Here is a 27,826-nt window from a genome sequence, read left to right as displayed (position 1 = left end):
TCTTCTAAAGCCATATGATAACTGTATGTGCAGGAAAACACCCAAATTGCAGCCTTTCTTCAGTGATAATCCTCACTTATTTTGAGAGCTACAGCAGAGTGGATGATTTTCAGTGAACTATCCCTTAAAATAGTCCTGTTGTGTGTCATATTTCTGAGACAAATAATATTCCATGTAGTCTTATTACTACTATATAAAATGAGGTTAAAACTTCATGTGTAATAATTATAGGAGAATTACAAAAATGTTTTTAGAATGTGTATAGAATTTATTCACTCACTTATTCATTCAATCACTTAATCACTCAATCAATCAATCAATCAATCAGACACCCATTAATTCAATCACTCATTCAATCACTCAATCAATCAATCACTCAATCACTCACTCACCCACTCAATCACTCACTCACTCATCCTCTCAATCAGCCATTCATTTATTAACTTACTAATTCACTCATTCATTCAATCACTTACTCAATCACTCACTCATTCACTCAATCACTCACTCAGTCACTCACTAATTCACTCACTCACTCAATCAATCAATCACTCAATAACTCACTCAATCATTCACTCAGTCACTCACGCAATCATTTATTTTCTCAATCACTCACTCAATCAATCACTCATTCATTCACTCACTCAGTCACTCACTCACTCACTCAGTCACACACACACTCGATCACTCACATTCACTAGCGTTCAAAAGTTTGGGGTCACTTGCCTGAAAAGTTTCTCATGATCTTAAAAATCTTTTGATCTGAAGGCGTATGCTTAAATGTTTGAAATTAGTTTTGTAGACAAAAATACAATTGTGCCACCATATTAATTTATTTAATTACAAAACTAAAATTGTATAAAAAAAATTTTTTTTTTTAAATGGATGACTTGGACCGAATAATTAAGAAAAGCAGCCACTAAGTGCCCAGCATATAGATGGGAGCTCCTTCAATATTGTTTAAAAAGAATCCCAGGGTGATACCTCAAGAAGTTGGTTGAGTCGAGTACATTTCTGCAAAATCTAGGCAAAGTGTGGCCACTTTGAAGATGCTAAAATATTAAATAGTTTTGATTTATTTTGGATTTTTTAGTCACAACATAATTCCCATAGTTCTATTTCTATTATTCCACAGTTGTGATGACTACTATTATCCTAAAATGTGAAAAAAATAAATAATAAAGAATGAGTAAGTGACCCTAAACTTTTGAACGGCAGTGTATTCAAGGTAGCTGCCTGCAAATCATCTTCTCTCTCTTGTATCATGCATCGCATTGAAACTGCTCCAGTTCACCTGTCCAGCTGTCATCTTTCTTAGTTTTTTGCTATATCCATCACACTCAAAAACTCCCCCACCCAGTCTTCTCATTTTTCTTTTGTCTCCTTTCAAAATACTAAACAGTAGATCATACTTAATACATAGATCTGTTCCAAATTCTAGTGAGCTGCCTCTACTGTCTACAAAGGCACCTACCTTCAAAGGTAACTCAACCAAACTGGATCCAAACCAAAATTTAACCACGTAAGTGGCTGATTTGAAATGCTCTTCATAGGCAACAACTCTGATAACAGTCACAAAAATAGCACTTCACAGGAAATCCACAAAAGAGTGGAATGCAATGAAAGTTTTCACTTAGCTCATCACAATGCATTCTGGCATAGCCCTATCAATGAAGGATACATGCAACGCTGCGTTAGAGTTTGGCCAAAACAAGATATGTTATAAAACAGCATAATTTTGCTGCCAGCTTGGAACATTGTTAGTGTTGGAAATGTGACTATGATGCCTATAAATGTTACCAAGGTGGGAAACTCACTAGGATTTGGCATAGAGCCATCTGTCTCACCTGTGTACCAGCCACATCAAAGTTTCTCATATATCCCTATTCAACTTTGTTCTCCACTTTCCCCCATTATTTCCTTTCTCTCTCTCTCTCTCTGTATTTCTCTTTCTGCAGGTATGGAGGGGTGCCTTAGCTCGTATGCGCTGTAGGAAGATCAGAGCAATCTATACTATAATGGCATATTATAAATGCTATAAGGTAAAGGCCCACTTCTGGGAAGTGGAGAGACGCTTCGTCAATGTTCGAAACATGGCCGACTACGGCAAGAGCGTGGAGTGGCCAACACCGCCTGCAGCCCTAGCACAGTTCCACAGAATCACCAAACACCTCTACCGGCGGTATGTTTAGCAGTGTTAGTAACTAACTAAAAGTAGCAATGCTACAAAGTAAACTACATTTTTCAACAGCATGACAGTAGTTCATCTGTTTTCAAAATATTGTAGGTTGTCCAGTAACAAGCTACTTTTTCCAATGAGTTTTTCAATTAGCTGTTTTTAATGTCACATTGTTTTGACAAAATATTCTCCAATTCGAGTGCCTTCCCAGATGTGTGTGACCGAAGTGAAAATTTTTATAAGCACATTTCAGCTCTTTTTGTCCATACAATGCAAGTAAACGGGTGCCATTAGGCTGCTGGCTGACTCCAGTCGATCAATTAATGTCTTCTGAAGCAAACCGATAGGTTGGTGTAAGAAACAAACAGAAAATTAAACAGTTTTTTACTTTAAATCATTGCTTCCGGCCAGCGCTGGATTCGCTGTTTGAAATGATCAAACTCTTGCGTGACGTTCATTCCTCTGTTGCACACAAAGCGCGTGCTTCCGACTTCTCACGTGAACGCGCCATTGCGCTTACGATTTTGGTTCTGGATTTGGTTCTGGAGACATTAATTGATCGACTGGAGTCTTGTGGATTACTTTTATGCTGGTATGGACAAAAAGAGCTGAAATGTGCTTATAAAAATCTTAATTTCAGTTCTGCTGAAGAAGGACAGTCATACACATCTGGCATGGCTTAAAGGTAAGTAAGTCATGAGAGAATTTTTGGCTGAACTAACCCTTTAAAGCTGCACTACGAAACTTTCGGCTCTCTAGTGACATCTATGGTTTAAACCTAAAATTGCAAGCAACTTGCGGCAGAATATTTTAAGTCAGTTGTGTTTTGGCACTGAACTTCTGCGTGGAGGAATCTCGTGGTTTGAGGTTACCTGGACTTTTCCTGTGATCATCACTCTGAGATATTCATCTCCAGAGCCATTTTCATGACGTGCTATTTTTATGTTAATATTTTGTTATTCGTTTAATCATTTCCTCATAAAGGAAGACAACAATTCTCTAATTTATATCTTTTAATATGATTAAGTGTTTTATCCACTACACATTAATGTTTGTGTTGTACTACATATATCCCAAATTTAAGAGATGAAACTCATGATATAGCTGATACGAGTTTAATGGAAGACACTTAATTATTTTTATATTACGATCTACAGCCTCAGCGGTCAATGCAAGTTAACCATAATACTATAGTGGTAGGTATATTTTTGCAATGCCCACAATAAAACTGTAAACTAAAAACACAAAAAGATAAAATATACTATATTAAACATTAAAATAATATGCAGAAATATGCAATAAAGCAATTACAATAATAGACAGTTTCCTTAATCTTTTCTTTGGCAGTAAAGTTATAATAGAGAGATTGTAACACGCTAAACAAATTAATATATACATTACTGTGCTATGAAATCAGTACATTATAAACAACTTAAGATGAGTACACATTCATGGGGAATTACCTTATAGTACCTTGTACCTGCAGTATAGTGTTTTTTAAACAGACCATCTGCTAAAAGGGCAATGGAGAGTGATACAACAACTGGTGCCTTTCTGCAGCTGGGTTAAAAGAAATGAGAAAACTGTGGCACAGGCACACACACACGTACACACACACACACACTTAGGAAATCTCGAAACTGCAGAAATGTTATAAAATTCTCCGAAGTCATGAATATTAGAAAACATGTTACTGTAACTTCACTGGAAAACGTAGCCTATTAAACACATTGCAATCGGTAAACTCAATACCCTAAGTAATGCTCAATTCATTTGAGCAGGGGTTTCCAAACTGAACCTCTTTGGCCTAAACGATTTACTTGAAGTACCCCCTGATATTTTGAGTAATGTTAAACTTTCCAAATATAATACATTTTACATCTTTGCAATTCATTTTTCTTATTCTGATTATATTTTAATGAACCTTTATTACATCTATTGTTCTTTTTATAATAATTATACATTTCATCATTTAATTAAATGTAGCATTGGCATTACTATCCCAATCAAAGACTGCACTACATATAATCTTTATCCGTCACAGTAGTAATATTTACAAAAAAAATGAAAAATGGTCTATTTATATCTGTCATTTCTGTTTTCAGAGATTGAGAGTGAAGTTGCATGGACACAAGGATGGTTAAAAGGAAATTTCACATGCTTGGTTTAAGTTGTGTTATTTCTTGTTTTTTTTTATTTATTTATTCAAATAACAGACATTTTGGAATTATCCGTCAATGTTTTTAAAATTCTGTAAATTACGGAAATATTTCGGTACGCAACATCTTGATTTTCTCACAAACCCCCTGTAGTTCCCTCATGAACCCCCGTTTTGGAAACCCTGCATTAAAGCATAAAACCAATATAAGGTTAAACAATCCTGCCAAAAAAACATATTTAAGCATTATAGCAAGTAAACTTCGCCAAACAGTAAACTGTTAAATATCCATCTGGAGACTGCTCTCCTGCGGCTGCTGAAGCTGCAGAAGTTTTCAGAGCTGACACACATGCGACACTTTAGCCAGCTCTTCTTTTCTTTGCTTACAGACAAATCTGACCCGACAGCTTATAATCTTAATCATTATTGTAGGCTAACCGTAGTGAATCAGGGTAAGACAAGGACATGGTTTTTAACACAAATTTGTTTATGTGCTTGTTCAATAATGGAATTTTGTAAAATGTTTTATTAAAAAAAAATCTTATGTAATGCAACTTTAAAGGCTGCTGTTCTTTATTATGATTTTGACTCAGTTATATAAATAAAGTTGTAATATATATACTGTATATACTGTCTATATATATATAATATAATAGATTACAATTTTTAATCAAATTAATTACATGGTGTGCCAATTAATGAATCAAATTTATCGCAATTAATCACATAAATAAATATTTGCAGAGAAAGCCCCTAAAATAACAATAATGTAATATATTATGATGAAATAATTATAAATAGTTATATTTTAATAATTACAAATTATATATATACACAGTACTGTGCAAAAGTCTTAGGCACATAAGGTGTTTCACAAAAGCATTTGTCTTAAGATGGGTATTTATATCTTCAGCTTTAGTGTCAATAGGAATAATAAATTTTAGACTCCCAAACATTACTTTTGCAAATAAAAAAGATTAGTACAGAAGAACAGGGAGCCCTGCAACACATCGTGTCAGTCTGAGATTACATAAAGAGACAGAAACAATTGAGACCTAAATAGATAGAAGAACTGTGGCAAATTCTCCAAGAAGCTTGGAACATCCTATCTGCCAACAACCAAGAAAAACTGTGTCCAGGTGTACCTAGGAGAATTGATGCTGTTTTAAAGGCAAAGGTTTTCACACCGAATATTGATTTAGCTTTTTTATGTTTACTGGACTTTGTATGACATTAAGTGATAAATGAAAACTATTTATGTCATTATTTTTGAAGACATCCTCACTATGCAACATTTTTCACAAGTGCCTAAAACTTTTGCACAGTACTGTATATATATATTATAAAAAGTAATCATTCAGATAAATAAAATGCATCACATCATTGTGGCAGAGGAGTTAAGCATTGATAAGACAATACAAAAAGTAGCTTTAGAATACAATATATTGTTTTTTTTGTCCATATTATTGAGCATAAGCCTATCATTGATCTACAGTTCACAACAATCCATTTTGAATTGAATTTGTTTTTAGTGTGATAAAATTGCTTACAGGTTTACTGGCGTTGCGTCATAATGGCAACGAAGTTGTAATATTGGATATAACTTTACACTGATAAGGTTAGTAAGCAATTTTCCACACTAAAATTACATTTACAGATATGTTTACATCTGGTGGCTATACTTTTGAAACAATGTTTATTTAAACTTTTATGGACTGGCCCCATTCACTTCCATTATACAGTAAGTACCTTACTGTAACTTTGATTATATATATATATATATATATATATATATATATATATATATATATATATATATATATATATATATAAAATAGGGACGATTCCAATTTTTTATTTTTTTTTGTGATAATATTATGCAACAAAGGTTGATTGAGCTTAAATTGTATTGAACACCAAACATTCCTATAAGTTGTGTCAGTGTAGTTAGCTACCTTTTGGTTGTATTTTCTAGTGTAACTAATTACTTTTTTACAAGAGTAGCTTGGCAAGTAACCCAGCTTTCCCCACACTGTATGTAATCATGCCTTCCACCTTTATAATATTTGTATATCTCTTTATCTCTCGTTCTTTCTCTTTTGCTCTTCCTCTCACTCTTTCACTCTTTCTCTCAGATGGTGGGCGAGGCAGCTGATTAAAAACATCCCCCCATCAGACATGGCAGAGGTGAGGGCAAAAGTAGCTGCTCTGGCAGCTCTGAGCGGGGAGAGAGTGGACTGGGGTTACAGTCGTGCCTGGGAGAGAGACTACCTGGCCAATGTGAGTCTTTCATCATGATACTATTCATAATATTATATTCATAGATTGTATAATCACATGCATTTTGATAATAATATTTGCTGGGGAGAAATATTGGATACTGAATGAAACTGAGAAAATGATGCTATTATGCAGGGTTTTTACATTGATTAAGCTTATGAAGTTTAAACTTTAATAAAGTATTAAACCCAGTGGTACATCACTCCAGGATAATACTATAGGTACAGTATTACCCATTTTAGTAGTGTACCACATCATATCTTATTCAGCAATGCCATATAAAAAATGAAAATAGTTTTCTTTGAATAACACAATTTTAATAAGTATAGTGACAATTATTTTGCTCCCAAGAAATGTTTATTAATTAACTTACGTTGTAAGTATTTATCTATTCTTCTGAAAGCTCAGTAAACATTTGCTGAAGAACAATTACTTAAGTACATAAGCGTCACTATTATTTTTACATTTGAACAGACCCCTAACCATCAAATGGTGCAGCATGTTGTGAGGTGTGCTGTTAATTTTTTAAGCAACCAGACTTTATTCGCCTGGTGGATAATAAATTCCATAGACTTTTATTGAAGGAGGGTCCCGAGCCATATCTAGAGACCAGAATATAGGAGATACTTGGGGATGGTCTTTTTTGACTTGGGCCTGTAAGAAACCACTTACCAACCACTTAGACCCAGTTTCCACCTGGTATTAAGATGCGTTTCAGGTGATCCGATCACATGTGGTCAGCCCTTAATATACAAGTCTAAATGGGATCTAAAACGTTTTGTGATCGGATCACAAAAAACACATACGAATGTGGTCAAAAACACGTGTCCAGATTGCATTTGAGGTGTAAGCTCTAATCCGTCCTGTATGTGTCCTGGCAGCAGTGAAGCACCACCCCTCACCTGTCAATCAACCACTGCGCTAAAACAAGAGTTTCAAGTTTGCCGGTTACGAGCGAATTTAAAAGGAATTAACTGTCCGATCTGAATATTTAAAAAAGCGGATACATACACAATCGCAGATCTTCTTTAGTGTGTCTGATATCAGCACAGATGAGATGCACGAACACCTGAAGCTCCTTTAATACAGGTAATCCACTAAAATAATGGATAATTCTGCTTGACATGTTGCATTTGTGCTTAGATTGCATTTCAACCGCATCTGGGTTAAAAACAGTGCATTTTTTTTTTTTTGCACTTTATTATCATATAGTAACACACTGACATAATGACTGATGTATGTCATCATGAAACAGAAACCCTGCTCTCCAAACCCGAACATAAGTGGTCACAGGAGATGCATTTAATTGACCAGGTGTAAACAGCGATGTGTCTCACCTGACCACATGTGATCAGATCACCCGAGATGCATTGTATTACCAGATAGAAACAGGGCCTAAGGTCACCTAGCAACCACCTACAACACAGTAGAATGTCACAGTTCACCCAAATTGTTGCTAGTAAAAAAGCTCATTTTTTATATCGGTTATTAGGTTTGCACTAGTGAAAACATTCATTCTTGATATACTTACAGAAATTATTGACATACATTTTTTTTTTTTTTCAAATAGTAAAAAACATAATTATTGATATCTGTAATTGGATTTTTAAAGAATTTCACAATGATTTGGCATTCACTTCTGTTCAAAATCCAATTACAGATATGTTTTATATATATATTTTGTTTTTACTACGTTAGTTAAAATTCGAAATACACATATCAGCTATGTACTTCTTACTAGTAAGTTTTTGATATCTGTAAATTAATTAAAAACAATTTTAATTCAGTATTTCAGATACCTGGAAATAGATTTCAGATATCATTAAATTGAAAAGTGCTAATTAAAGGTGCACTCAGTAACTTTTGTCTCTGTGTCATTTTGGACTTACACTGATTTGGATGCAGCATCATTTAAAATGCCATTGTAGAAATTTAGTATTCACAGTCAGCCGTGATTACTTTAATCAGTGAGTGAAAGTGTCCAATAACAGGAGGGTTACTGAGATTAAGCGTGTAGTGTTCGGCTGGTCATGTGATTCAAACATGGCATCTCCCATGTGTGGACCCTCTCCATGTAGAATAAAACAGCTTTTATAAGGCATGCAAATTCCACTCGCCAATTCCCATTGGCCTTTTTTCATAAAGCAGAGGTGTTCGGGGCTCCCAAGAGAGACCCCTAGTGTCACTACATCGACACATCTTCGAGTGAGTGACAGATAGGGAACACTGTTTTTCCTTTGCATAGCCAGATTTTTTTTTTACTAAAACCATAAATTTTACTGGCTTTGCTCAAGGACAGCAAAGCGAACAAAAGCATTCCCTTTTGAATAAAAGCCGAGAACCCTGTGGCTCCAACTAATTCACACTTGAGTTGTGTGAAACAGTTTTGAGGAGTCCTTGAGCCTGTGCTCTATACTGTATTTTAAGAAAAATATTATTTTCTTCATACAAATATCTGCTTAGCTGTGTAAGACTTGTGGCTTCTGCAAAAACAAATTTTTAAAGCCCACAAGATGCATGTTGAATGTCATGTCCGGTCATCACAGTTTATATGAGCTTCAAAGCCCTTTGAAGTTTTCAGATCATCTGAATGAGTCAAAAGCTTATTCATGGAACCTAGTTGACAATCTGTTGTTGCAGATAGGGTGTCATGTCTTTTTGATGCATTAGTGGAGTGGGCTGGTGATGATGAGGAAGGTGTTGTTGAGTCCATCATGGACTGATCAGAATTGTCATCAAGGAATGAATGGAGAAAAAAGTTGTGTTTGTGTTGCTGTGACTAAGCTTCTCAGTTTATTTCTGTCTTAAACCACAAATGTGTCTCTCTTCTTCAGGTGAAGGACTCTCCAGTAACAAGCTCCAACTTTGTGCGAATCACCAAAGAGCTAAAGAACAAAGACCAGTATGGTCAGGTCCTCTTCTCATGCTTTGCCAGGATGGTAGGTTATGGTACTCTTTTTTTTTTTTTGTTTTTTTTTTTGGCATTTTTGGGATGACAAAATCTGTGCAGTTGTATTGCCAAAGTGTTCGCAGTTTAGCTGTGTACAAAGAGTGTACAATAGTACAAAGTACAATAAAAATTACAATATAAAGTAAAAAAAGTACAAATGAATATAGTAAACAAATACTATTAAGTACAATAATAGTGTAAATAGAGAAAAAAGTTATATTATTGAATACATTTAAATAATAAGGAAAATAGAGTAAACAAGCAATATTAACAAATAAAGTAAAATAACAGTGTGAATGGAGAAAACAAGCAATATTAATTTTTTTAAAGAATATGAATTATGAAAACAAGCAATATTTATAAAAAACTAAAAATAATAGTATGAATGAAGAAAACAAGCAATAATAATAAATAAATAATAATAATAATGCAAATGGAGTACACAAGCAATATAAATGAATAAATTAAAATAATAGTGCTAATGGAGAAACAAGCAATATTAATAAATAACAAATAAAGAAAAAAAAATAACATGAATGGAGAAAAAAACAGTATTAATAAAAATAAGTAAAATAATAGTATTAATATAGAAAACAAGCAACATTAATTAATTAAATAAAATTATACCGCAAATGCAAAATTAACTAATAAAGTCAAATAATAGTGCAAATGTAATAATTAGCTAAATAAACAAATAAAATAAAATAATAGCACAAATGGAGAAAACAAGTAATATTAATAAATACGGTAAATAATATTATGAATAGAGAAAACAAACAATATTAATCAATAAAGTAAAATAACACCGCAAACAGAGTAAGCAAGCAATGTTAATTAATTAATAAAGTCAAATAATAGTGCAAATAGAATAAACAAGCAATAATATCATAACAAGTAAAATAATAGTGTGAATTGAGAAAACAAATAATATTAATAAAAAAAAGTAAATAATAGTGTGAATAAAGTTAACAAGCAATATTAAAAAATAAAGTAAAATAATAGCGCAAATGGAGTAAACAAGCAATGTTAATAAATAAATGAATTTTGTGAATTGAGTGAACAAGTAATATTTACAAATAATGTTAAATACAGTAATAGTGTGAAAACAAGCATTATTAATAAAGCAATATAATAACATGAATGGAAAAAACAAGTAATATTAATAAATAAAATAAAATAATATTGAAAATTGATTAAACAAGCAATACTAACAAGCCTGAATGGAACAAGTATTGTTAACAACAAAAACAACAATTTCAATTTACAATTAAAATCAACAATGTAATAAAAAATACATTAAAGAACATTCATTATTTAGCATAAAAGATGACAAAATAGATAATTTCTTTCTCTCTTGGACACACACAGTCACACTCTCTCTCTCATGAAAAACTCTCAAAGTCTTATTCTGTTTCACATCCTCTAACACACCAATTCTCACACATGAGCTCATGTGACTGCAGCCAATGTAGAGATCACAACCATAACAGAGTGCTGAGCGCTTGACTGCCTTGAGCAAAGAGCGTTAGTGCTAGACTTTAATCATAACGCTGCAGCTATGGATGCTGCTGCCGCTGGTCCAGTTTATCTTCTCTTCCCATGCGAGACTCAACCACACTGCCAACCCAATTCCACAGGCTATTTTTAAAACAAGAAACATGTGCTGCAATAGTGGAGCAGTAAATAAAAGTAATACAGTGCTGATGCAAAGGTTTCACATACATTTAATGAAAGGAAAAGTTCACCCAGAAATGACAATTCTGTCATAATTTACTTACCCTCATGTTGTTCCAAACCCGTACAACTTTCTTTTTTCCATGAAACACAAAAGGAGAAACTTTCTTCTATGAAATTACAATAAATGGGGACTGAAGCTTTCAAGCATAAAAAAGAATGCAAAAGCACCTTAAAAGTATCATAAAAGTAGTCCATATGACATACTGGTGCAATATTCCAAGCCTTCTGAAGACATATGTTAACTTGTAAGAAACAAACCAAAATTAAAGACTTTATCACGAAAAATCTTCACATCCACTCTACTTCTCCTTTGCACAATCATGAGAGCTCATGAGAGAAGTAGCGATGTTTGATTTGTGAACAAATCACTCTTTTGAGTCAGATATTTTCATTGAGTCTGTTGATCTGTCTGAATTATTTGTTCACAAATCGGGCAACAGTTTTCAGGAGGGCAACATCATCAGAGAGTGACATCTTAAATTTCAGTCTGTTTCTCACACAAATCTATTGTATGTCTTCGGAAGACTTGGAGTATATCGTATTAGTCATAGAGAACGCTTTTATGATACTTTTATGGTGCTTTGCGTTCTCTTTAAAGCTTGAAAGCTTCAGTCTTCTTTCATTGTACAGTAACTGCATCAAAAGAGCGTCAGTTTTTCTGTATTTTCCTTTTGTATTTCACGGAACAACAAAATCCTACAAGTTTTGAACAGCATGAGGCTGAGTAAGTCATGACAGAATTACATTTTTTGGTTCTTTTAAACCCTGATTTATTTTTCATTGTTACTTATTTCCGTAGTCAAGCCGATTCAGGGATATTTTGTTTACCAAATATTTGCTTTTACCTTTTCTCTCTTGATCTCACTTTTCTACAGCTTAACTGGTTCAATAATACAAAAGACAGAGCTCTACTCATCACGGACAAGCATATTTACAGACTGGAACCTAAAAAACACTTTAAAGTGCAGAAACGAATACCGCTTGACTCTGTAAGTATTTTATGCTTATGACATATTGACAGGCTTTCACATGCACACACAAAGACATTAAAGGAATAGTTTACCCAAAAATGAAACTTCTGCCATCATTACTCATTCTCATATTGTTCTAAACCTGTATGATTTTCTATCTTATGTGGAAAAGAAAACTAGAGCTTTAAAACTTCAAAAATAATAATTTGTTCCTGAATCGGACATCATTACTTCTCTCATGAACTCCTATGAACGCGCATATGTCCGATTTTTCAGTGAGTAACAACATATGTGGTTTCAGAAGACTTGGAATATAGTGCACAAGTCATCCATACCAGTTTAATGGTGCTTTTACGTCCTTTTTAAAGCTTGAAAGCTCCAGTCCCTATTCAGTGTAATTGCATGGAAAAGAGCGGCCAATACATTCTTTAAAGTTTCTTGTTTTGTGTTACACAGTAAAAAGCAAGTGATATGACTTTTGAACAACACAAGGGTAAGTATATAATGACAGAAATTTTATTTTAGGGTGAATTATTCCTTTAAGTATTATAGTACAGACAGAAATGCAGCCCCAACCAAGAAAGCAAACACAAGTCCTGGTATCTGTGTCTTGTTATTGTCTGGGTTTGTGTCTGTTTTATGCAAGCATGCAATGTGGGTCACTGCATCTGTCTGCTGCAGTCACTCTGACTCTTGGGTCTTTTGGACCTTATCGCCATCCATAGCATGCCTCCTGTCTTTAGCCTATGGATTTCTGCCAAAAGCTAACAACCGATTTGAGATTAGGTCTGGCTTATTAGAGCCAAACTAATACTTCATATGACCAGCAGCGACACAGCCTTTAAATCGTTTAACAGGGTCATTCACAAACTTCTGTCTATGTCTGACTGAATTCAATGACCAGAACAGTGAGTGTGGGTATGTGTGAGGAGTCTGACCTACATTCTGTCTATGGTCTCGATGTGGTAGACTGAGAGAGGGATTTGGTCACACGTTGCAGCATTGCTGTCTGAGCCTCCCTTCACAATCACATATACACACATGCATTAAACCTGCAATTGTATCCATATATGTATGTTTTAGACTTCCCAGGGAGAAAGAGACAGAGAGAGACAATGGGACACTTCAGTGATAACTGCAGAAAACATTCACTGCAGTATGTTACTGAATCCTCCCAATTATTCACACCACACGTTTAACACGTCACTATTCTCATTACAGTGGTTTAGTTATGATGTTTACATGGATCCTAAAGAAAATATATCAAAAGAAAAAGTAAAGCACATTTTTAGGATATTTTTCATCAAAACATTATTTTCATAACAATTAAACACATTTTCGCCCAGATTTATATTATAATTGTAATTCACATTATTTTTATTGTTTATTTTCATTATATTGTCATTACTGTAATACATACAGTTTTGCTCATTATTATTATTTTTTATTATTATTATTATTATTATTATTATTATTATTTTAAATAATAGTAATGATAATGCAATCTTTTTACATGCATTACAGTAATAAGAATTTAATTTAATTTTTTCTTCTTCTTTTTTTTTTTTTTTTTTTTTACATGTATTTATGAGACCTTTGGGGGGGCTGGGTGCAAAGCACAATTTCTTATTTCTACATGTCCTTGAAAGGTTTCATAAGATCTACCCTATTAAATTCATTCAGCACCTCTGGCAGCCCTGCATCTAGCTGGTCACCATCCAAGTGCATAATTTGAATTTGAACTTTTCCAACCCTCTCAGGTCAAGCCAGACCACACTGGACGGCTGCAGGCTGTCCCAGACGAGGATATTGTTTTGTGACAATCCAGTACATTGTGGGTTTAATCTCATTTCACCATAGACTGACGCACTACTACTCTAAATAACACACAGGCTGTTTGTGTCAGCTGTTATTGTAGAGAAGCAGACACAGGCAGGACAACCTTACACTTGTGATGGTATTCCTTTATCACTGTATCCAAGTGTTTAGTTGTTTTCGACCATATTCCACCAGACATTGTTCTAGTGAAAGTTAAACAATAGCATCAACCTATAAAACTCAACATAAAGTCAACATGAAATCAAAATTGACCCAATTTACTTTCTTTAAGCACGTTCCTGATCTTATTGTGAACTATTCATTTGTGCACACTATTCAGAATACAATTTTTGTCTTTGCAAAGTTTAATTAAAATGTAATAACTTTTCTTTTCGCTGACGTCACATAGTCTATGTAGCCTAATTGATGATGTTAAACAATAACCAAATAGCTACGTATTTAGACATTGATTTAGCAAACTTGCATTCAGGCCTGGTTCTGTACTGTAATGGAATGCCCACTTTTCATGATCCAATCCCTGATGGATAAAATCAAGTCCCGCAATTTCATTTATTACATTTACTGTATTAATAAAATACTGTACAGTATTTTGGCTAATTTAACAATGCTATGGCAGTGTTCCCACGAGTCCTGGAAAACCTGGAACTTTGCAGTGCAGTTTTCCAGTCATGGAAAATGAGAAAAATGCCTAAATGTCCTGGAAAATAATTATTTGTTCTGTAAAATATTTATAATAAAACTGTTTGACTGTGTGGCTAACATGGTTTTTGTTACATGTACAAATACATGGAAACAATCGGGACTCGTGAAATATGTCAAATACACAAATTCGTATCGTTTTGTCTCTGCTGGCAGCTGCACATTGTGAAACATGTCAACGGTTGACCGTCATGAAATAAGTCCTGTACTGTACATTCTCTGCTCATCTGCTGTCATCTCTACTTTGCTCCAACGAAATAGTTTAAGTATTGATGTAGTGAAAAATATGATTTTTTCATTCTAACATTGCTGTTGTGTTAACTACAAAAACATATGAGTTGTAAATCTTGGACAACGATCGACAGTCAGACTGCTGATTTTTTGAAAATGAGTACACAACCTGAGGTGGTAGCGGGGGAATGAGGCCTTTACACCTGGGGATGTGAATTAGTTTTCAATAATAAATGAGTGATCCGAGTTCCCTTATACCGCTGTTACGGTAACACTTTATAATAATGTTCCATAGTTAATACTTAACTACTGTATATAGGAACTAATGCAGGACAAATGAAGAGTACAGCTTTAACTCTTCAGTCACTACTACTAACTAATATGGAAGAGTAATTAATCAATAATTACTGAATCTTTTATACGTACTGAAGAACGACCAACTTACTGATCACTTAAAGTAACTACTGTGTTGTTACCTATCACCAAATGAACACCTTGAAATTTTGTTGTGTTGGTAGTGTACTACAAGTCAAATGGCAATGACAAATCAATGCCTAATGAGACATGCCCTCATTAAAGACTTTTTCCTGAAGAAAGAAAAATGCTCATATAGACTAAGTCAGCACTTGGTTCCCTATCTGTCACTCACTTGACGTTGTGTTGATGTAGTGACACTAGGGGTCACCCTTGGGAGCCCTAAACACCTCTGATCTATGAAAAAAGGGCCAATGTGAATTGGCGAGTGGAATTTGCATGCCACTGCCCCGGACATATGGGTATAAAAGGAGCTGGTATGCAACCACTCATTCAGATTTTCTCTTCAGAGCCGAGCGGTTCTATTCATTGAAGCTGAATTCATCCGTGAGTTCATTCACCTCATCTGCTGGATTTTACGGCACATTTCAGCGACTTCTCCCCCTCTGCACCCGTGGAGTGCAGAGAATGCCCCTGGGCGCTTCGGCAGAATAACAAAAAGAGTATATTCTAAAAAGAGTATATTTTCATTCTAAGCGGCACACATGGAACGTCTTTTTAAAGATGTCTTTCCGTTTGTGTGTTATTCCTGGTTGCAGTCGTTATCTCTCCACTTCTGACGGCCACGATCGCTGTCTTACGTGTCTGGGCGCTGCCCATGTGGAGTCATCATTCGTAGATGGGTCTTGTCCTCATTGCGAGAACATGACCATGGCAACGTTGCGGTCGCGGCTTGCATTCGTAAGAAAGCAAGCCACCCCAGCGGCTCCCCACCTTGGTCCTTCTACCTACGGGAATGAGGCCATGCCAGTTAGCACTGGGGGCGATTTGGGGACCTCAATGGGCACCTCCGCCGAGTAAACCCCCACTGACCTCCCATTCCCCAGCATGCTCACTTGTCCCGGTCGGGCTCTCGGATGAGACTGCCGGCTCGTCTCACGGCGAGTTCGACCTCTTATTCGGAGCCTGGGAAGACGATGAGTTATCGAGCGCAGCATTGGAGAGCGGGCTCGTCCACTCTGACGTGGACGCCTCGGCTGGGCTCCCTCCTTCGGGTGTGTTTGCCGACGCGGAGATGATGGACATGCTTTCCCGGGCATCCGCGAGCATCGGGCTAGAGTGGAACCCTCCACTCTCCCTTGAACCCTCGCGGATCAATGATTGGTTCCTGGGCCCAGAGCGCCACTCACAGCTACATCCTGCCCTGGTCCCTTTCTTCCCGGAGGTGCATGAGGAGCTGACAAGATCATGGGGGGCACCTTTTATTGCCCGATCCCGATCTTTCAGCTCCCCCACTCACACTACCCTCGATGGTGGGGTGGCCAAGGGGTATTCGGAGATCCCCCAGGTGGATAAGGCGCTCGTGGTGCACTTGTGCCCGCAGAGCACCGCCACCTGGCACGGGCGCCCGAGGCTCCCTTCCAGGGCCTGTAGGTTTACATCATCCCTGACGGCTAAGGCTTATGGTGCCGCTGGACAAGCTGCCTCCACCCTGTATGCCATGGCTCTCCTGCAAGCTCACCAAGCCAAGGCACTAAAACAGCTGCACGAGGGTAGTTCTGACCCAGGATTGATGCAGGAACTGCGCTCGGTGACCGACCTTGCTCTCAGGGCAATGAAGGTCACGGCGCGGTCTCTCGGGCAGGCGATGTCCACCCGATGTCCACCTTTGGCTCAAACTGGTCGAGATGAGAGAGGCCGACAAAGCACGGTTCCTTGATGCCCCCATCTCCCAGGTTGGCCTATTCGGCAACACCGTTGAGGACTTTGCCCAGCAGTTCTCGGCAGTGAATTCAGGCCCAGCGCGGCTCAAGACCCCGCACCCCATCTGCTCGTCGCCAAGGGAGTCCTCCTGCAGAAACAGAACTGTCTCTGCCGCAGCCCACCCCCGCAGCCCGGCCCCAGCCCCGGCGTGGAGCCCACCGCAGGAAGCAGACACCACCTGTCTCACGGCCGGCTGCCAAGAACCCTAGGAAGGCTTTGAAGCACCCCTGAGATGGGCGACCCAGGGACAAGGAGATCCGCTTCTACGGAGCTGGTAGACAGACCACTCCATCCCCCGGTGGGGGGCCGGGAGGAGAATCTTTTGTTTCATTTTTTGCCGCATGCCCAAGAGGCTGCGGTACCCCAAACTTCAACAAAAGAGTGGTTTCCTTGTTCTCTGGGTCACATGTCAGGTGTGCACGGCCATCGTCACGACCGCTGACCACGGTCCTATTTTCGCAGGTTTGGCACTCCAGCGGCGGACCCCCCGCCCCTGCGTGCCCAGCTGTGGCACATACACGCCCACACCAGGTTGGCTCCGACGGACTGTGGGGACAATGTTCCTCCTCCCCCCTCCTCGACAAATCTTATGGTGGGTATCAGGAGCCAGGTAAGTGCTTCGATGTCCCTGGACTCAGCACAGCCATGGGGCTCGAGCTCCGGCAATGTGGTGCCTCAGGCTCCGCCCCGCCGTGAGGCCCCACCCGCCAGTACGTCTGACGTGATTATCCCCTTGGTCCCCCTCGCCCGGGGTTTGGACGTGTGGCTTGCGCTTTCCAACCCGTCACGATGGCTGACCCAGACCGTCCGACTTGGCAATGTGATTCAGTTCACCAGGCGCCCGCCCAGGTTCATCGGCGTCCGCTTCACCTCAGTGATGGACGAGAGTGCCGCTACCTTGCATGCGGAGATCACGACCCTTCTGCGCAAGGGCCTGTCCCTCCAGCCGATATGAAGAAAGGGTTATACAGCCCTTACTTCATCGTGCTAAAGAAAGGCGGTGGGTTGAGGCCAATCTTGGACCTGCGAGTTCTGAACCGGGCCTTGCACAGACTCCCGTTCAAGATGCTGATGCAAAAACGCATTTTAGCGAGCGTCCGGCATCAAGAATGGTTCACGACGGTAGACCTGAAGGACGTTTACTTCCACGTATTGGTTTTACATCAACCAAGAACTTTCACATCATGTGGTCGTCACACCAATCTGTCGCTGCCTCTTCAGTCCTTGGAATGACCTAGCATTTCTACGGGGAGGGGTTCCCCTAGAGCAGGTCTCCAGGCGCGTCGTGGTTATGACAGACGCCTCCAAGATGGGCTGGGGCGCCGTATGCAATGGGCACACAGCCGCCGGCTCCTGGACTGGCCCACGGCTGCATTGGCACATCAACTTCCTTGAGTTGTTGGCAGTACTGCTCGCCCTGCGGAGGTTCCGGTCGTTGACCTAGGGCAAGCACGTGTTGGTCCGGATGGACATCACTGCGACGGTAGCATACATCAACCGTCAAGGTGGTCTACGCTCCCGTTGCATGTCACAACTCGCCCACCGTCTCCTCCTCTGGAGTCAGCAGCGCCTCAAGTCGCTACGAGCCACTCACATCCCGGGCGACCTCAACACCTCAGTGGACACACTGTCACAACAGGTTACACTCAGGGGAGAGTGGAGACTCCACCCCCAGGTGGTCCAGCTGATTTGGAGTCGACTCGGTTGAGCACAGGTAGACCTGTTTGCTTTCCGGGATTCCTCCCACTGCCAGCTTTGGTACACCCTGACCGAGGCACCCATCAGTACAGACGTGTTGGCACACAGCTGGCCCCCTGGACTATGCAAATACGCGTTTCCCCCAGTGAGCCTACTTGCACAGACCCTGTGCAAGGTCAGGGAGGACAAGGAGCAGGTCGTCCTAGTAGCACCCTACTGGCCCACCCAGACGTGGTTCTCAGATCTCACGCTCCTCGCAACAGCCCCCCCTGGTGAATTCCCCTGAGGAACCATCTGGCACCCGTGATCAGACCTCTGGAATCTCCACGTCTGGCCCTTGGACGGGACATGGAAGACCTAAGTGGCCTACCACCCATGGTGGTAGACAAGATCACTCAGGCTAGGGCTCCTTCTACGAGGTGCCTGTATGCTTTGAAGCGGCGTCCATTCGCTAAGTGGTGTTCTTTCCAACGCGAAGACCCCCAGAGATGCGCAGTCAGATCGGTGCTTTCCTTCCCGCAGGAGAGGCTGGAGGGGCGGCTGTCCACCTCCACCTTGAAGGTGTATGAAGCCGCTATAGTGGCACACCATGACACATTGGACGGTAAGTCCTTAGGGAAGCCCGACCTGATCATCAGGTTCCTGAGAGGTGCTAAGAGGTTGAATCTCTCCAGACCACATCTCATACCCTCATGGGACCTCTCTGTTGTCCTTTGGGGTCTACAGGGAGCCCCCTTCGAGCCCCTGGAGTCAGCTGAGCTTAAGGCACTCTCTTTGAAGACTGCCCTCCTGACTGTACTCACTTCCATCAAGAGGGTAGGGGACCTGCAGGCGTTCTCTGTCAGCGAAACGTGCCTGGAGTTCGGTCTGGGCTACGTGATCCTGAGACCCTGACCGGGCTATGTGCCCAAGGTTCCCACGACCCCGTTTAGGGATCAGGTGGTGAACCTGCAAGTGCTGCCCCATGAGGAGACAGACCCAGCTTTGGCATTGCTGTGTGCATGCTTTACGCATCTATTTGGATCACACGCAGAGCTTTAGAAGCTCCGAGCAGCTCTTTGTCTGCTTTGGTGGACAGCGGAAAGGAAGCGCTGTCTCCAAACAGAGGATTGCCCACTGGGTCATTGACGCCATCATGATGGTATATCACGCTCAGAATGTGCCACCCCCCGTGGTGCTACGGGCTCACTCTTCTAGAAGTGTAGCGGCCTCCTGGGCCCTGACCAGTGGTGCCTCTTTGGCAGACATCTGCAGAGCAGCGGGCTGGGCAACACCCAACACCTTTGCGAGGTTCTACAATCTCCGGGTTGAGCCGGTTTCGTCCCGTGTGTTGTCAGGTCTGAACAGGTAAGTTCCGGGACAGCTGGCCAGGTGTACCGCTTGCGTATAGTGCCTTTCCCCTCCCATGAGGTGAAGACATGCACCTTTGACTCCCAGTCATGTTCACAAGTTGTGATCCCTGGATGATTTTCCTCCTTAGCCCTGTGGCAGACTAATTTGCGGAGAAACACGCTGCCGGCCCAGTACATCTGCTAACTAAGCCCTGTCCTGGGGTAGGTGCTGCACATGCGCCGGTTCCCCATAGGTGACTCCATGTGATATATCTTCTGCTAAATCTTTTCCCTGTCGGTAAACTGCATCTTCCTTGGGCAGAGGCCCCTCTGCCCCCGGTCACCATGCTTATAGAAACTCCTCCCCCCTCAGGTAGGACCTACCAGGTGACTTCTCCACACGACATACTTCCGACAAGACACGGTAAGACCATGTGACGTATTTCCACTCGAAATACCCCCCTTCTCTGTGCGGGGTGTAGTCTCCGTGGTGTCTTCCCCTTGGGAGTGACATCAACCCCCCCGACTTAGACAATATGGCCCCCAGTCGGTTAACAAATTCCACTCTTTTAGGGGAGAAAAAAGAGGAAAAGAGGCCATGGCTGGGCTAGCCTGTCCCTATTTGTTGGGCAGTCGACTTGGGGTGCGACTCATAAGAGCATTGGGGGAGGTTACGTGATGGCCTGGTGCACTGGCTATGAGGCACACAGAGGTCTGCCCATCTCGCACCGCTAGTCCACGTAACACAGTTCAGTAGTTGTGGCATTTTGTATAGGGACCCCTAGTGTCACTACATTGACACAACATTGAGTGAGTGACAGATAGGGAATGTCCTGGTTACTTTCGTAACCTCCGTTCCCTGATGGAGGGAACGAGACGTTGTGTCCCTCTTGCCAAAACGCTGAACTACCCGCTGAAATGTCCGGGACCATGTCTCAGCTCCTCAGCACAAAACCTGAATGAGTGGTTGCATACCAGCTCCTTTTATACCCATAAGTCCGGGGGAGTGGCATGCAAATTCCACTCGCCAATTCCTAATGGCCTTTTTTCAAAGATCAGAGGTGTACGGGGCTCCCAAGAGTGACCCCTAGTGTCACTACATTGACACAACATCTCGTTCCCTCCATCAGGGAACAGAGGTTATGAAAGTAACCAGGACGATTTGATGCAGCCGAAGCAGGACCTACTGTAGCCTAATGGCCCAAAGAATTCACAACACAACTGCTATAAACTCCTTAGAAGCTGTACAAGGATTTACTTTGATTATTCTTTAACCTAAGGGAGTTCATATGACTCTTCACGATCCAAATATCATTGATTATTGATTATCTAATAGTGAACTACCCCAGTCATCAATTTGCCATTAACTACAAACTAATTAACATATTAGTTAGTAGCAGTGACTGAAGAGTTAATCCTGTACTCTTAATTTGTCCTGCATTAGTTCCTATATAGTTAAGTATTAACTATGGAAAATTATTATAAAGTGTTACCACAGTTACCACATGTAGGGCCCTATGATTTCCACGATGTGAAAATGTCTCGGAATTTGACAAATTTGGGACAAAAAAAGAACATTTGAATGCACAAATAATCAAATAAAAATTGTGATATGTCCTAGTGTGATGTTTAAACTGCAAAAGGCTGCAATTGAATAATTCATATAATCTGCATGTGCTGCATGCTTTAAAATGAATGTGTGTAATGAATTCAGAAAAAAATAACCATTCAATAACAATAATATACATCATGACCTCTGTGTTTTTGCTTAAATATTACAAATAAATGGGCAAATAAAATGTCCTGGAAAATTGTGCCTTGAAAAGAGTGGGAACCCTGTATCAGCTACCTACCAATGAGAGTTTAGTACTCTCAGCTCCATTTTTTAAAAATCCATTCTTTATATTTTCGCATATTTCCCCCCAAATTAGTGCAGAAAATGCACAAAATAAAAAAAGGTCTGCTAAATCCTGTTAATCATGGCACAGAGGTTGTTTGATGCTGATTACATACAGTATATAAGGAGCAGTTTTGCTCATTGGGATCTGGGTATGAATCTGCTTTGGGTCGTGACCCGATCCCAATCCCACTCTCTCTCCCTCCACTTTCCAGACAAATTATTTACTGCCCTACAGTATATGATGAAGGCAAAAAGCCAGCAAATGAAATAACAGTCAGCAGATTCCGTCTGGGCCTTTCGGTACACAGTATATGCTATTTATGTCTTTATGTGCTTAGGCATGTGTGTGTCTGTATTTGTTATTGGAACACAGCACAATGTTTCCTGGCCTCACTCTCACTTTTCAAAATCTCATGCAGCAAGGTCAGCTGCATGTACCACGAGGCACAAAGAGATTAACCTTTGTGTGTGTTTGTGTGTGTGTGTGTGTGTGTGCGTGTGTGTATGCCCGTATGTTTGTGTGCTGCTAGTGTGTGTCCATCCAAGTGGCAGTAAAGAGGCTTAACAGTACCTGAACACTCTCCTTCCTCTACTACACAGCAGTGACGCACCTACTGCTACTCATAACCGTTCACATTTATGCACGCCTAAATCCCACAACAGCCTTCGCCTTTAATAAACCCCATAAAAACACACACACGCAAACTCCCCCATACTCAAATCAAAGCATACACATACAAATAGACACATATTAAAAGGGATAGTTCACCCAAAAATGAAATTCTGCTGTCATTTACTCACCCTCACGTTGTTCCATACCTGATAGCCTTTGTCTTTTCCATGGAACACAAAAGGAGATGTAATGCCGAATAGTGACTGAGGCTAACTTTCTGCCTATCATCTCCTATTGTTTTTGCAACAAGAAGGTGAACTACTTCTTTAATGACACATACGGACACGCACATTTGCGTACATGCTAACAGCATCCCCAGGACTGTTTCTAATCTGAGAATCATGTGTTCCAGCCAAGCACACACACATTAAGCTGACGCACAAGATCGATTAGTCACATTTTTCAAGTAATTTCAACAATCAAGTCATTCATTCACAATTATCTCCAGCATATTACTCATTCTCAAGGTTACTGTGTCAATCATGAGCTGAAGCACAGGAAGTAAGTGCTTTGTGAAGGAGCTTTTCACACCGGGACTGCATGGCAAAGGCTGACTGAATGTCATTATTAGGAAAATTGATGTATTTAACTTAAGAAAGATGGATCTATTTGACATCGTGGACATTGTGCTTCAACACATGCAATGCAATGTGTTTTATAAGTGTTTTATCACATGTTTTATAAGTGTTTTACACTCTCCTCAATCACACAGGTCATTGGTTTGAGTGTAACAAGTGGCAGTGACCAGATGGTGGCGCTACACACTGCATCTCAGGATGACTTTTTGGCGCACTTACAGAGGGGTCAATTGAACCAAAATCAAGACCGTATTGGGGAGCTGGTGGGCACCCTCACAGACCATTTTACACGGTAAGATAGAGTGAGATCTGGTACATATTCCCCACCTCTCACATTCGATCATAAAATGTATTCCTACCCAGTTGCAATACTTATTGATCTATAGCTTAATTATAATTTTAGTGGTGTATGTAAACATCACTGTTGTAGCCCATCCGCCTCAATGTTCGATGTGTTGTGCATTCTGAGATGCTATTCTGCTCACTACAATTGTACAGAGTGGTTATATGAGCTACCACAGCCTTTCTGTCAGCTCGAACTAGTCTGGCCATTCTCCGTTGACCTCACTCATCAACAAGGCATTTCCACTGCAGAAATGATGCTCACTGGATGATTTTTGTTTTTGACACCATTCAGAGTAAACTCTTTGTGACTGTTGTGTTTGAGACTGTTGTGTGTGAAAATCACAGGAAATCAGCAATTACAGAAATACTCAAACCAACCCGTCTAGCACCAACAATCATGCCATGGTAAAAATAACTGCGATCACATTTTTTCCCCATTCTGATGGTTGATGTGAACTTTAACTGAAGCTCCTGACCTGTATCTGCATGATTTTATGCATTGCACTGCTGTCACACGATTTGCTGATTAGATAATCGCATGAATAAGTAGTGCTACAGGTGTTCCTAATAAAGTTCTCAGTGAGTGTAGATGTCAGATGTCCAATTTGTAAGTGGTGAACTGCTTCTCTGAATTAATTAATACCATTTTAGATAGAATAAATAAATAAATGACCTGCTTCCCTCCGCCACAGCTCTCAAATCTCATTCGCGTTCATGCATATTTTAATACGCCATGTGAAGAAGTGTCATGTCAGGTTTTATGCTAATGACACCAAACGCTATTGGTCTTGCATGTCTTGTAACCAAACATGACACGATAAAGTATGCAGAAACGTGAATAAGATTTCGTTCTGTTTCTCACACAAACTTATGCTATGACTTCAGAAGACTTGGAATATATCGCACTAGCCATACAGGCTACTTAGATTACTTATTATAATTTTTGGAACTTGATAGGCCCTGGTGGTCACTTTATGCTTTCATGAGTAAATAATGACATAATTTTTATTTCTGGGTGAACTGTTCCATTAATTTGCTTCCCCTTTAAAATTAGCCTTTTGTCCTGTGGTTTATGAATCATATTAGGTGTATATTAAGATGATTACTTTTTTAACTTTTGGGGAAAAAGGTATTTTTTTAGGCCAAATTTAGAGCTCAATGTTTAGATAGATTGAGAAATTGATGCTCCGTTTAGAAGTTAATCCCCCAAGGGCTGGAAATACACAGACTGGGGTAAATATGACATTTGCAAACATTTACTGACACATTGAGTTAATTTTAAAGAGTTTATGCATCGTTTATGAATATCCATGTTCCCTCATCACATTTTGGTATTTTTAGCCCAGAGATTTGCTTTGTTTTTTACATACACACACACACACACACACAAACACACATGTATAAATGAATGTCCCAGAGACACACTCACTCATGCAATGGTATTCCCAGGTTTCTAGCATTCTCTCACATAACCTGTCTCAAGGGAGCAAATATTAAGGCTTGTGGCAGACAACAGTCTGGTTGTGTATACATTGCTTGTGTGAGTGTGTATGGCAGGTGTGTGTAAGTCAGTGGGTGTTTATAGTCACTGCTCCTGCAGGCTGCATGTCTGGTTCAAACTCATTGTGATGCCATCTGCGAGTCAATGCTCGGGGTCGTGCCCTCTTTACGACATCATCAAAAGGAGACGTCTAAGGGGTCTGTGGAAGTGTGGAGGAAGGCAAATAGTGTGTGAGCGTGTGTGTGTGTGGGGGGGCAGACCAGATGACAATGCACACACGTGCTTTCATTCTATTCCCACACAACAAGAGATCTTAGCAAAGCACAGCATCCAGCATGGCGTTGCTTTTTAAAAACAGTATACTGGATTATTTCTTTTATACGGTAATAATGATTGATTACATTAACCACATAAACTGAAGGCAATAAAACACTCTTTTAAAGTACATGTGAGGTATTCCAGTGGAACCTTATGCCAACCCTAAACAGAAGGTGATTTTGCTAAGTAGGACATTTAAATGGATCAACATGGTCTGTTGGTCCACGAATAACACTCCTGTAAAACAAACATAGTCCTAAACCTATCCCTAACCCCAGAACTGGTTGGGTAAAGTGTGCTTAAGTGTCCTGAAAATAAAGTCACAATGCAAAAAATCTTAATGGTCCTAAATATAGGCTTTATTTTATTTGTGCAAAATATAATTTCATAATTTTGGGGGGTTAAATATGGCCGGGAGATTTTCTTGAAAGGTTTCGTGAGAATCATCTATTGGTCTAATTCAACTTGTCTGACATTTTTATTATTTCATGTAACACCTCAGGCCAGTGTCCCTGAAATTGACAATATTATCACAGGCATTTGGTTTAGATCCTTATGTCTGTTTCACATTTGATACAAATCGGTGAAACTGGGGAATTAACAGAAGTGTTGGAGTGTTGTAGTCCAAAAGTATGAACAGTAGATGCTAGGAAATGTCATGTATAGTAACGGTTTGAAAGTATTGATAATTGGAGGCAAGTGACAGTAATGGGCCTAAGTCTGTGTTAAATGCCATATTTCTTTATTTCTTTTTGGTGATTGAAAAAGAGGCTGTGTGGGATAGACATATAGTCTGTTCAATGGGTGTGATTGTTTAACCCTTTAAGTTCAGATGGGCCCGGCCCACGAGAAAAAAAAAAATTGTCAAAATATTGATAACTACTGTCTTGACCAACACAAAATAGGTATTGTTTAAAAGCTAAGAAGCTCTACTTTCCAATGCATGTAAGCATTATGACCAAAACTGAACAAATACTTTGAAATTTTCCGACAAATCAGAAGTGTTCTGTTTTGATAATTTATATATATATATATATATATATATATATATATATATATATATATATATATATATATATATATATATAATTGCACTGTACATATCATTGCAGTCAGTAAAAACTCATCAAATAGCCATGTGTCATATGTTGTTGGAAAGCCCTCAAAAGAGTAGAATGCATCCAGTCTATTTGTTTTATTCACAGGCAAAAATACAGCGAGGAATAGATAAGTATATGTCTTTGACAATTAAGTTGGTGTTGCTTATATGCCGCATTTTCACTTAAAACGTCACAAAAAATAAACGGAACATAAAATATCGCATACCATTACTTAGAGGAGGTGATTATCTTTCAAACAAGTCCACACATGCCCACATGGAGACTCACTGAGTCAAAAGGCACTTATTTTGTGAAATCTCATTACTTAAATCATGTCTGCATGCTATGCAATCCTTTAGTCATTGTTGTATTTGCATGGGTAATTAGTTCTTATGCACAATTATTATTTGTTTGGAGAGGCTTTTGGACACATGGAGACGTTTTTGGACACTAGGATAAATTATTTTTGTAAAGCTATAACTTTTGATTGCTTTGTCGTATCAATGCAAAAATTTTCTCAGATACAGTTGACTTGATTGGGAATAAAACAAAAGCAGTTTTTCGGTGCCACCGTATTTACACCCAGATATATATAATGTCAAATCAGAATTTTTTTGTTTGTTTGTTTGTTTTTTCAGTTGTTTCTTAGGCTGAGAGTCTCAGAATGTATCATAATCTATATCAATAAAAAATTGAAAAGTTTTATTGTGATACCAAAGATTTGACCCTCCATGTTTTTAGTTTTTTTTGTTTTTGTCGAGTTATACAAATTTAATTTTGGGCATGCCACTTAAACAGCGTCTGGAGCATTTAGATAGCACAACCCATTAAATGGACTGTACATCTATCTCTCACAGCCTCATTTTTAATAGTGAAAAATTAAATAGGGCTTCATCCCTGACTAAGGTCTATATAAGCTATGTTTACCTGTATTTTAACACCTGTAACCATAGTCACGGTGACTAAAGTAAATATTAAAATCGGTGACTTTCATAACACCAGAAAGTTTGATCACAATCGACACAACATTATTTAATAAAGATGTCCAATCGAGGTGTTATTTCATGCGTTAAACCATGACAGTGGCTGTGAATGCTTTT

At 39.4% G+C, this 27,826-nt stretch overlaps 2 protein-coding genes across 2 annotated transcripts in view; one reads left to right on the top strand and one right to left on the bottom strand.

Annotated features, from left to right (window-relative positions):
• LOC127425669 (DNA-directed RNA polymerase III subunit RPC7-like) overlaps nucleotides 1-27,826 on the bottom strand; it is a 307,967-nt gene that overhangs the window by 116,774 nt on the left and 163,367 nt on the right. The gene's annotated exons all lie outside the window — the stretch shown is intronic.
• Nucleotides 1-27,826, top strand: part of myo1g (myosin IG) — a 76,318-nt gene that overhangs the window by 33,085 nt on the left and 15,407 nt on the right. Inside the window, exons 17-21 of the mRNA XM_051671857.1 lie at nucleotides 1,959-2,182; nucleotides 6,473-6,617; nucleotides 9,452-9,556; nucleotides 12,180-12,293; nucleotides 23,597-23,754. Coding sequence (XP_051527817.1) covers nucleotides 1,959-2,182; nucleotides 6,473-6,617; nucleotides 9,452-9,556; nucleotides 12,180-12,293; nucleotides 23,597-23,754 — 746 coding nt within the window. The remainder of the gene's footprint in view (nucleotides 1-1,958; nucleotides 2,183-6,472; nucleotides 6,618-9,451; nucleotides 9,557-12,179; nucleotides 12,294-23,596; nucleotides 23,755-27,826) is intronic.

Source organism: Myxocyprinus asiaticus, chromosome 34, assembly GCF_019703515.2.
Source record: "Myxocyprinus asiaticus isolate MX2 ecotype Aquarium Trade chromosome 34, UBuf_Myxa_2, whole genome shotgun sequence".
In the NCBI taxonomy this organism is placed as follows: domain Eukaryota; kingdom Metazoa; phylum Chordata; class Actinopteri; order Cypriniformes; family Catostomidae; genus Myxocyprinus; species Myxocyprinus asiaticus.
This window is presented reverse-complemented; position numbering and strand designations above follow the sequence as displayed.